At 40.4% G+C, this 12791-nt stretch overlaps 1 protein-coding gene across 16 annotated transcripts in view; it reads left to right on the top strand.

Moving 5' to 3' along the window:
- Nucleotides 1-12791, top strand: part of VPS13B (vacuolar protein sorting 13 homolog B) — a 914031-nt gene that overhangs the window by 582291 nt on the left and 318949 nt on the right. For all 16 annotated transcript variants that reach the window (XM_037892217.2, XM_037892214.2, XM_027818377.3 and 13 more), the window contains exons 26-27: nt 7776-7947; nt 11858-11972. In XM_037892217.2, coding sequence (XP_037748145.1) covers nt 7776-7947; nt 11858-11972 — 287 coding nt within the window. The remainder of the gene's footprint in view (nt 1-7775; nt 7948-11857; nt 11973-12791) is intronic.

Here is a 12791-nt window from a genome sequence, read left to right as displayed (position 1 = left end):
AACTCTAAAGGCTACCAACACCACTTTAAGTCCACCCCTTATGACCAGAACTGCAAGCGCCTAGACCTGTTTCACAGGAAGGTCTACTCCTTGTCCATTTTTCAATTCAGAGTGGTGAACTATTAAGCCTAGTGGCCTACGTGAAGCTTAGTTCTTTTATTGAACAGCCCTCCGATTCTCACAAGGACCGATTTTAAAGCCTTGGTTAATGTGGGCCATCTGGTAACAAAAACATCTCTCCAGTTTGCACTTGATGCAACTGACACGGTGGCACATTCTATTTCAACTGCCACTGTGATGAGGTGGGCCTTGTGGCTTCATCTCTCTGGTTTCCCCAAGGAGGTCCAAATGATGGTGGAGGACTTCCCCTTTGAGGGTACTAAATTATTTACTGAAAAGACTAATCCCTCCCTCTGCACGTTAGAAGATTCGAAGGCCACTCTTCAATCCCTCAGGATCTATACACCTGGATACAAAAGAAAGTACAGCCCTCAGCCACCATTCAAGCTTCGCTCACAGTACTCATCTCAATATCCATCTCAATATACACAGAGATCGAATGAACCTTAGAGGAAGAAGCCCAGGTTCTCCAGACAAAAGATGTCGGGATCTTAGGAACTTTCCTCTCAGCTCTCCTCCTCGAAGAGACAGTTTTGATGGATTGGTTGAGGTGCCCATAGAACACTCTCCTCATTTCATGCTGGAAGCCACACTGATTCCATCAGAGATCATCTCACCCCATTCTGCAGCACCTGATAACGGATAACCTCCAACTAATGGGTGGTGGATATCATCCAAGTTGGCTACTCCATCCTTTTCTCCCCCACCCCAATACCCTCTTCAGGGACCCTTCTCACAAGAGCTTGCTACGTCAGGAGATAAACCACCTCCTCAGCGTAGGAGCCATAGAGCCAGTGCCTGCACATGTAGGGGGCAGAGGCTTCTAAATTAGGGATCTAAATTAGCTGTTACCAGTCAAGAAAGAGATCTTGGAGTCATTGTGGATAGTTCTTTGAAAACATCCACTCAGCATGTAGCGGCAGTCAAATAAGCTAACAATGTTGGGAACATTAAGAAAGGGATAGATAATAAGACAGAAAATATCATATTTCCTCTGTATCAATCCATGGTATGCCCACATCTTGAATACCGCGTTCAGATATGTTTGCCCCATCTCAAAAAAGATATATTGGAATTGGAAAGTTTCAGAAAAGGGCAACAAAAATTATTAGGGGTATGGAATGTTTTCCATATGAGGAGAGATTAATAAGATTGGGATTTTTTAGTTTGGAAAAGAGACAACTAAGGGGGAATATGACAGAGGTCTATAAAATCATGACTGGTGTAGAGAAAGTAAATAAGGAAGTGCTATTTACTCCTTCTCATAACACACGAACTAGGGGTCACCAAATGGAATTAATAGGCAGCAGATTTAAAACAAGTATTTTAAAACAAGGAGAAGTATTTCTTCACACAACACACAATCAACCTATGGGACTCTTTGCCAGAGGATGTTGTGAAGGCCAAGAATTCTCAAAGAAATTTGCACAGTTCCAGTTGTTTTTAATTTCTTGTTGGTGCCAGGCAAACATTTTTTCTGGCCAATCCGGTTACATAAAATCTTTTTAAAATTATAAAATTCTTTTTCACTGATCTGAGTGGCTTCCAAATTTAATGCCAATTTTGAATTGAAACATTTATAGGCATAGGATAGCCAGTTCCTATCCAGACTATGAAATCATAAAGACATCATGCAATAGTGTCTGCAGCGTTGCCAGCATCAAGCATTTAGAAATAATGAGGTGGGCCCAAAAACATCATGAGATTACAAAAAAATTGTAAAAAGAAAAGGGGTACTTGTGGCACCTTACAGACTAACAAATTTATTTGAGCATAAGCTTTCGTGAGCTACAGCTCACGTCGTCGGATGCATTCAGTGGAAAATACAGTGCGGAGATTTATATACATAGAGAACATGAAACAATGGGTGTTACCATACACACTGTAATGAGAGTGATCACTTAAGGTGAAAAGAAAAGGACTAACATGGCTGCTACTCTGAAACCTGTCACTTAAGGTGAGCTATTACCAGCAGGAGAGTGGTGGGGGGGGGCGGGTGAAAAAGCTTTTGTAGTGATAATCAAAGTGGGCCATTTCCAGCAGTTGACAAGAATGTCTGAGGGACAGTGGGGGGCCGGGGGAAAATAGACATGGGGAAATAGTTTTAATAATTTTCTGTAATGACACATCCACTCCTAGTCTTTATTCAAGCCTAAGTTAATTGTATCCAGTTTGCAAATTAATTCCAATTCAGCAGTCTCTCATTGGAGTCTGTTTTTGAAGTTTTTTTGTTGAAGAATTGCAACTTTTAGGTCTGTAATCGAGTGACCAAAGAGATTGAAGTGTTCTCCGACTGGTTTTTGAATGTTATAATTCTTGACGTCTGAGCCTGGACCAGTCCACACAAGAGATCCACTTCCTGGACACTATGGTGCTAATAAGTGATGGTCACATAAACACCACCCTACACCGGAAACCTACTGACCGCTATTCCTACCTACATGCCTCCAGCTTTCATCCAGACCACACCACACGATCCATTGTCTAGAGCCAAGCTCTACGATACAACCGCATTAGCTCCAACCCTTCAGACAGAGACAAACACCTACAGGATCTCTATCAAGCATTCTTACAACTACAGTACCCACCTGCTGAAGTGAAGAAACAGATTGACAAAGCCAGAAGAGTATCCAGAAGTCACCTACTACAGGACAGGGCCAACAAAGAAAATAACAGAACGTCACTAGCCATCACCTTCAGCCGCCAACTAAAACCTCTTCAACGCATCATCAAGGATCTACAACCTATCCTGAAGGACGACCCATCACTCTCACAGATCTTGGGAGACAGGCCAGTCCTTGCTTACAGACAGCCCCCCAACCTGAAGCAAATACTCACCAGCAACCACACACCACACAACAGAACCACTAACCCAGGAACCTATCCTTGCAACAAAGCCCATTGCCAACTGTGTCCACATATCTATTCAGGGGACACCATCATAGGGCCTAATCACATCAGCCACACTATCAGAGGCTCGTTCACCTGCACATCTACCAATGTGATATATGCCATCATGTGCCAGCAATGCCCCTCTGCCATATACATTGGTCAAACTGGACAGTCTCTACGTAAAAGAATAAATGGACACAAATCAGACGTCAAGAATTATAACATTCAAAAACCAGTCGGAGAACACTTCAATCTCTTTGGTCACTCGATTACAGACCTAAAAGTTGCAATTCTTCAACAAAAAAACTTCAAAAACAGATTCCAATGAGAGACTGCTGAATTGGAATTAATTTGCAAACTGGATACAATTAATTTAGGCTTGAATAAAGATTGGGAGTGGATGTGTCATTACACAAAGTAAAACTATTTCTCCATGTTTATTCCCCCCCTCCACCCCCCCACTGTTCCGCAGACGTTCTTGTCAACCACTGTATTTTCCACTGAATGCATCTGATGAAGTGAGCGGTAGCACACAAAAGCTTATGCTCAAATAAATGTGTTAGTCTCTGAAGTGCCACAAGCACTCCTTTTCTTTTTGCGAATACAGACTAACACGGCTGCTACTCTGAAACCTGTCAAAAAATTGTGGTTCTTTTCATTTCCCTTTTGGTTTTTCTGCCTTTAAAATACACTTAAGTCACATTTTCAAACCTTTCTCCACAACCATATGAGACAGGGTGCTTTTTGTAGCACCCTGGTGACTGAGGTTGCTGCAGCACTTGGAAGACTGCAGACTTAATTGAAGTCCATTAACCAGTTTCTGTTGGGGATTACAGAGACTTGTGTGGCAATTGCTGGATTAATGAGGGAATTGGCTCTGTGGTTGGGAGGATATATTGGTGAAGAACTGAGAAGTAAAGAGAAGGGTTCAGAGAGTGAACTGTGGGTAGGAGAGAAAGCTGTGTGAAAATATTCGTCCTGCTATATACCCGTGATTCCATCTGTTATGCTTTGAAACTGAAAATTAAAAAGCACATATGGTGAAAGGGAAACAGCCTGCATGTGTTTGTGGCTAAGAGACCACAAGAACAGGCTAGGCAGCAGTACTCGCAGGGTAGGTGAAGGGACAGCCTGTGACACCATAAAAGTTGGAAACTAACTTTATTTTAATGACAGCTCTGAGTATCTTATATGATCAGTTGACTTCAGAAGCTGAGGCCTTAAGAAAAGCACCAAATATTGAAGAATTGGAAACACTGTGTCTGTTTTGGTCTCAGATTCACTGGCAAAACTGACAGCTATCTCTTGTTCACAGTGAGAACTTGATGCTTGTTAAAAAACAACAGCAGCAAACATGCACACGCACGCGCACACACACACACGCACACAACTGGGAAGAGAAAGATTTGTCCCACTATTTTCTGTGCTGTCTGGTTAAATCTGCATCTAGCTGAGATTTTACAATGCATTTTGAAATGGAAGTCTCTTCACTTTCACGTGTTAAAATTAATGGCAATGGATTTTTCAAGCAAGTTTGCAAAAAGCTTTTCCTCTTAGTCAGGTTTCCAAACTGGTGGATCAAGAGGGGCCAGGTCCCATGTGTGGAGAGGGGTATTGAAGTAAGGAAAAGAACAGGGGGATTAGTCCGAGTTTGGAGAAGCAACACTCCTGTCTGAGTCTAGGAATTGATTTTAGTGGAGCACGTGAATATTAGGATACTCCTCCAAAATCTCATAGGGAGAGAGTAGGTTCTTGGCTTATGTCCTATGCTCCATATAGAAGGGGGAAATAATATGGGTCAGTCTAGAACAGAAGCTCCCCTCTGTCTGATCAACCATCATCCAAACAGGTTTTTCGGTGTGGCTTTCATTTGTTTTGCTCTTTCTCAGAGAGCACGCATCTTTGTGCCCTTGTCTGTCAAGCCTTTACAGTTTTACGGAAGGAACAGAGTTTGCTGATGCAACAGAAGATAAATACTTCCCATAGGTGAGCACTTTTATCATAAGGACAGACCAGTCAAGAAACTCATTATGCTCTCAGCCAGCATTTTGAGGAGCAAATACAAAACAAAACAAGTATATTCTTACTGCCTTTGTTTCATGTTAGGGAGATAACCCATGCCATGGGGAAGAAAAAGGAGAAGACTCTTACTTAACACTTCTGTCCTCCATAACCATCAAAGTAGTGCTGGTTATGAGTTAATTAGATAGTGTGTGCACCCTTCCACAGTAATAAAACTGTTAGTGGTCTGTCCAATGCTTTAAGGCTTTAACTCCTTAATAATCACACATGGTTGTTAGTATTATCTGTTTGTACTGTTGTAGATTCTAGAAGCCACAGTCAAGGATCCCATATTGTGCCAGACATTATATATACATATTACAAAAAGACAAATGAAATCACTTAAATGTGCAAGAATATTGCAGGTAACAAGTTTTCTTCATGAGCGATGGAAATATTAATAGGGCAGCAACCAGAGAAGAGGAAGGAAAAAGGGCGGGGGGGAGGGGGGGAAATAGGCTCCTGTACTGTCAGATATGGATGGATTTTTGTGATGTTAGTTGAAGCTGAATATTTCCTTAGGCAGACAAAGTCCCATGCTTCATTGAAGATAAGGCTGGAAGGTGATCAGAGGTGAGGTCTAGTTTGTTGGTTGAAATTTCCTCTTCTTTCTTGTTGGCAGGAACCAGCTAAGAAAGCATCAGCCAAGCAGGCAAAGACGTTAAGGGATGTTGTTAAACCTAAAAAAACACATGGCCTGACATCCAATAAGTTTTGTACTGATTAAACCCACAGCTTAAAAAAAAAATTTAAGAAAAGCAAAGGAGAGAATAGGCATTGAAACTCCAGTGAAATAAAATGAACCACAAGCTGAGGAAATCCATGCAATTTTTATAACTGTATAGTCCATGGAAAGCTACCCAGTTTGTTATGGCATTTATTTCCAATAGTGTTTTAACCCAAACAATCTTATCTTGTAAACCAGGGGTTCTCAAATTCGGGGTTGGGACCCCTCAGGGGGTCATGAGGTTATTACATGGGGGGTCATGACCTGTCAGCCTCCACCCCAAACACCACTTTGCCTCCATAATTTATAATGGTGTTACATATATTTAAAAGTGTTTTTAATTTATAAGGGGGGATTGCACTCTGAGGTTTGCTATGTGAAAGGGGTCACCAGTACAAAAGTTTGAGAACCATTATTGTAAACAAATCATCCTTGAACACAGTCTCAGAAGATATTAACAGTCCTCAAAACAAGGTTCTCCACATTAATTGTTTTCTCTTTAGCATGACTTTGAGTTAAGTATTTTTGGCTTTTCTAAAAGTTCCAGGATAAAAGTCCAGAGTGCAACGGTCTTAATCTATAGATTGATCATGTCAGTTGGACACATTTGCTGACATTGTCCACAAATGTCACTGCGTCTGCCACTCTGACCAGCTATGTGGTCTTCCCCATGGCAGCAGTGCAAAAATACTGATATATTCAAGTTACTCATGGTTCTGCTTCCGTGAGTCTCCCAGTACATCTGTTATGGCAGTGTGAGGAACCATAGATGCCCAAGGCAATGCTGCCTTGGCTGCCTCATGGCAGCAGACAGAAGTGCAATGGGGGGAACTCCATCTGCATGTGTATACATATTGGGATCCACTCCTTCAGCTCCCACTGCAAAGGACAGCCCCACTCTCACATCTCTTCTTCCTCTACTGTCTCATAGACCTAATCAAACCTCTCTTCCCTTCACAAAGACCAGATTTCACCCTCTGTTATGCACAAATACACTATCTTTCCCACATCCACCCCGGAGCTCCCTGTTGGCCAGCCCTGATCCACCAGGGTTTTTGTGAAGAGAAGAGGTAATGAGGCAGGCTAGCAGTGTTTGTAAAATGGAAGCAAATGCTAGAACTCAACAGTTTCATCATATAATCTGGGCAAAACTCCATTAGGTTTTCCTGAATAGGGGGACTAACTTTTATGTGTCTAATTTTGAATGTTCAAAAATGGCTTATGTCCAAGACATTATCAGAATGTGTGTGTGTGAAGTTTGGCGGTCCATAGTAGTTCAGCTAGAAGAACCTTCAGAGGGGTGATGAAAATAGAAAAATTCAAAAGGAGAGGGTGTTTTATGTATAATTTTCCCCTTGCAAATTTAACAAAGACTTTGTCCAGAAAATACATAGAAAATTCTGTTGTCCTATGGAGAATTATTGACCCAAATTTAGAGACTAATTTCAGTCCAAAGAGATGAAAGACAGGGATATCAATTCTCTGTTAAGAGCAAATCTCAGTGCACCCTTAATTATGGAGTTGTTACCAATGCTTCCATATTCTGTGGTGCTTTTGCATTTTAAAAAGTAAATATTTTTTAAAAAATTAACTGATATTTTGTCTTGAAAAAAATCCATCGTATTGTATGAAGTTGTGTAGATTTGACCATGTTTCTTATAGTGTTGCTAACTAATTGAATAGTACTGATTAATGAAGTAAGCATATATTTCTCTGAAGATAATTCTTATTGTGTAAGCGCTAGGAGCACAGGTATTATTATTTATTAACTGTGCTACTCAATAGAGTGATGCAATACTAATTTAGTGCCACACTGGAAGGTGGTTTACAAACGATCAGTATATAAGCATATTATATACAGTATATGGATATGACCTGTTATAGTATTTTAAGACAGTCATGTGAGATATTTCTAAATTATTACATAATCTGGGTGGTCACTGCGCCTTTTCAGTTAGTATTTCTCTTTTTCTAGGCTGATTCTGTACAAGGTGGTGATGATTCTCCATTCTCAGACTCTATTACCTTGGAACAAACAACAAGTAACATTGGAATATCAAGTGGACGTGTTAGCTTGTGGATGCAATGGATGTTGCCAAAAATTACTATAAAGCTGTTTGCACCAGATCCTGGAAGTAAAGGCACAGGTATGGTACATAGAATTATCTATTTTAATTTAGTACTTTAAGTGTGTAGTTATTTTAAGATAAAACCAATTGCTATTTAAAGCAAGTATTCATGAATTGAAAACTCTGATAGTTATAAAAAAGATGCACGTGTTTGTCTAGTGTTTTAGCATACTGCAATATGCTTTCATGCATGGGATCAGACTTCAGCATTGTCCTTTGCATCTGGATTGGCAGAGATTGGGAGCATTGCAAAGGCAATTTTGCAGCTTAGTCTTAGCCCACAAAGTGATTTTTAAGTTTGAAGACAATTTGTTCACTTCTTTGGAGTTATGCAAGTATGAAAAACAGTATATTTTTTCCTCATATGAAGTTATTCTCTTGTTTTTCCCACTCAGAGACTTCAGAAACAGGTGGCTGTTAAAATTTAATTTGGCACATGGCTCATCCTCAAAAGAAATAGGACTATACTAAATCTGAATTAAAAGTTTGTTAGTCATTTTAAATGATAAAGATCAAAAGTTTGTGCATCAGCAGTGTGCACATTTTAGTAAGTTTTTCTTGTGATGGTATGTGCCCAACTGTATGCCACTAAATACAATTTTGCATTTTTCTATCAACATTTAAAAATTGTGTTGATTTTTAAATGACATTGTGACTGGGGTCCCAATGAGGGCCAGCTAAGATCAGTCAATTAGGGTGAACTGCAAAGAATGGGGAAGACAAATCCCCATAAAACTGGTGGCTATTCCACTTAGATTTACCAAGACAGCGTAAAACAGCTTCTTTGTTACCTTACTGGTTACTCAGAAGTCCAAACCAGACAGTTCCCTTAAAGTGATCCAGCCTCAGGCCTCCATCCGGGAACCCACGTGAAATATGATGAACATTTCTGTAAATCTTATTTTATCATATAAAAGAAAAGGTTCTACCAATCGCAAAGGATCAGACACATTATCTCCCAGGTTCGTAAATGTTTCAGATCTTACCCAAATACACACTACAGCCAATTCTTATTAACTAAACTAAATTTATTAAAAAACAACAGAGAGAGAATATAGTTAAAAGAGCAGTATACATACAGACATGAGTTCAATTCATTTAGGTGCACATTCATAGCAGAGATGCTGAGCTTCGTAGCTGCAAAGAGTTCTTTCAGAAATAGTTCGTCAGTTATAGTCCAATGTCCAAATATCATATTCAGGGCGTATCAGCATAACTGGGACCTCAGTCTTGCAACTCAGACTTCCCCTGATGAAGCCTAAGCAGATCTGAGATGACAGAATCAGGACCCAAAGACCTTTTATACAATTTCATGTCCTCTTTGACAAGTTGGGATTTCCTCAGGGAACAAAAGGTAATTAGGATGACTTTGAAGATGGTCCATCACTGGTACTTAGCTATAGAATTAACATAAGGCAATTTGCGTGTTCCTCCACTATTCACAGTACATTTCAAGGAGAGATGAATACCAAGATATCCCGTGTTTACAATTCGTTTAAATGCTAGAATGTTCTTTTGATCTCTGATCTATAAGAATACAGCATAGACAGGGACTGTTGATTACATTGTCCACCCTACTCACTCATATGTAAATACACAAAACCACAAACATCATCTCCCCACATGTCTTTTGAGGGTTATTTATTTTGCAGAATGTTTAACCGTTTCTAGCCATGCATCACAGACATATATTTAACACAGTATCTATGATATTTTAAAAATAAGAAGGAATTTAATTTGTTTCAGGTTACTTTATGTTGAAAATAGAAATATGATTTAATGGTAGGTGGTACATAATTCACTTTTCTTACTAACTTTTTGATTTGGAAAATATAACTTTTTCACTAATAAGATTTATAAATAACTCATCAGGTAGATTTTGTCAATCACTTATTATTGTATGAATTTAAGTACATATTTTTCTTAGGATGCACACTTGACATCCTTGTTAACAAAATGTACTGGCGCCCTGTTTTAGAAAATGAAGAAACTAATCTATCTGATTAAAGTTAATTTACAAAGAAATGTAGCAGAACATTTGACAGCAGAAACTTAACAGGAAACAAATCTGAAAATTCAGTAGACATGATGATAAAAAAAACTTGGCACTTGTAATGCACTTCGAAAATGAAAAGCATTTTCAACTGATATTATCTAAATTACCCCCATCACCAGGATGGTTGTTAGGTAAGTATTATTATGTACACTTTTTATAAATGAGGATACCAGAGCAAAGAGGTTAGCTGACTTGTCCAAGCCCTAAAAATATTGTTTCTGCCAGAGCTGGGATTATTGCTCAAGAATTCCTAGCTCTCAGTCATGCTCTTACATCTCTAAATCAAGTGTCTTTTGTGCTGTTGTTTAATTTGAGTATCTCAAGCCCAGTGATGGGCAAACTACGGCCTGGGGGGGGCACATCTGGCCATCCAGACGTTTTAATCCGGCCCTCGAGCTCCCGCCAGGAAGCGGGGTCTGGGGCTTGTCCCGCTCTGGTGCTCCAGCCAGGGAGTGGGGTTGGGGTCTTGCCCCACTCCACACAGCTCCCAGAAGCAAGGGCATGTCCCCACTCCGGCTCCTACATGTAGGGGCAGCCAGAGGGCTCCACATGCTGCCCTCGCCCCAACCATTGCCCCTGCAACTCCCATGGGCTGGGAACTGCAGTCAGTGGGAGGTGAAGAGGCGGTGCCTGCAGACAGGGCAGCGCGCAGAGCCACCTGGTCCCACCTCCGCATAGGAGCAGGATGGGGGACATGCCGCTGTTTCTGGGAGCTGCTTGAGGTAAGCGCTGCCCACAGCCTGCCCCCCTGAACCTCTTCCATGCCAACCCCCTGCCCCAGCCCTGATACTCCTCCCGCCCCTGGTCCCAGCCTGGAGCACCCTCCTGCACCCCCAACCCCTCATCCCCAGCTCCACCCCAGAGCCCCCATCTCCAGCTGGAGCCCTCTCGCCCTCCAACCCCCAATTTCGTGAGCACTCATGGCCCACCGTACAATTTCCATACCTACATGTGGCCCTTGGGCCAAGAAGTTTGCCCACCCCGATCTAGCCTGTTTAATGGTGTATAAGGGTATGTCTACTCTACCCGCCAGCTTGGCGGGCAGCGATTGATCCAGCAGGGATCAATTTATCGCATCTAGTCTAGATGCAATAAATCGACTCTTGTACTCCACCGCTGCGAGAGGCACAGGCGGAGTTAACGGGGGAGTGGCAGCAGTCGACTCACCGCGGTGAAGACACCACGGTAAGTCGATCTAAGTACGTCGACTTCAGCTACGTTATTCAAGTAGCTGAAGTTGCGTAATTTAGATCAATTCCCACCCCCACTCTCCCACCCCAGTGTAGACCAGGGCTTAGGCTATAGAGAAAGCTGTATACTACTCTGTGCCCACAGAATTGCCATTGATGTCAATATTAGCAGTTCACGTGGATCAAGAGCAGTAAATGGCCCTGATTCTTTTTAATTGATTTTCAAGCCAAAATGTACAGAACAAAAATCCTGTATTCATTTTTCCCCCTAAATTTTGAAGGGAAGATATACTGTTGTTTCAATACAGTAGTTCAAAACAGCACATTTTTCTAGATTCATTTAATAACCATAATTGTGCAGTAACATACTGAAATCTGGAAGCACTCTTTACTTAATAATGTGCTATTCTTTTCTGAAGTTGAAAAGTAAAATAACCCATCACTACTTTCAGTGACTTACTGTGATGCTGTCCATTTGGAAAATACAGTGAGAGCAAGCCAGGCACAAAAATGACTTAAAAATTTGACACCAACTGTCTCAGGTTTAATTTCTCAACTCTACTTTGTAAACATTAATGTTGCTTTTATGTTTTAATAAGAATCAGAGTCTCAGTCTAATTTCTGTCCTTTTTTAATGTCATTTGCCCATTTTTATTACATTAATTATCACTGGTTATTGCAGAAATTTGTGTTGTCAGTGAATTAGAAGATCTCAGCGCCTCAGTAGATGTGCAAGATGTATACACCAAAGTCAAATGTAAAATAGAGAGCTTCAACATTGACCACTACAGAAACAGGTAATTCCTGGAAGTCATGCTACATTAATTCCATTCTGAAAAAAGAAAGCAGTTTTTTCATTGACAGAATTATCATTTGAATTTTAATTAAAAAATCATTGTGGAATATAGTGAAATAAGCCATAACTATACTTTTTTTAAACAGTAAACACTGATAATCAGAATTTCCCAGAATTAGACTTGCTTGCAAACAGGGTATACATAAGCCATTTCAGTCTTCTGGGAGAAATACATTTTGTGTGTGGGTGGCACCATTAAAAATTGGTATTTGTTGAACTAAATGAGTTGTCCAAATGCTTACAATGGAAAATGCCTCAAATACTGTACTGTGATTAGTTTTACTCTACCAAATAGTAAATGTCTAGTTTTTTTATGTCTCCTGCTTGATAAGTTGTTTATTTTTAAGACATCAGAAGGAAATTTCTAATAAAAGAGATGTTTTTGTTGTCGTGGAGTAGCTGCACTGTAATGCAGGGAACTGAGTTCATTACCATTGTAGCAGGTGCTAGTCTAATAAGTAGAGTTGCTTAGACAAGCTCTGAGGGAGACACATATAGTCTTCATCAGCTGAATGGTGAGTTGTCATGAAGCAGAATCTGTGGAGGTATGTGGGAGATGGTAATTAAGAGAAAATGGGACAATTCTCTAGTGTCTTTCCTTGGGAGAAGAATCAACAAATAATCCATTAAAATATTTAAAAAATTTTTATTAGGGTGAGATGTTTCAAAAGTGCCTAAGGGATTTAGGAGCACAAGTCCTATTGATTTGCAGAGAGACTTGTACTCCTAAATCCCGTAGGCATTTTTGAAAGTCTCCCAT

This window comes from Chelonia mydas, chromosome 2 (genome assembly GCF_015237465.2).
Source record: "Chelonia mydas isolate rCheMyd1 chromosome 2, rCheMyd1.pri.v2, whole genome shotgun sequence".
Classification (NCBI taxonomy): Eukaryota; Metazoa; Chordata; order Testudines; family Cheloniidae; genus Chelonia; species Chelonia mydas.
The sequence above is the reverse complement of the archived record's forward strand: the minus strand, read 5'-3'. Positions and strand labels throughout refer to the sequence as shown.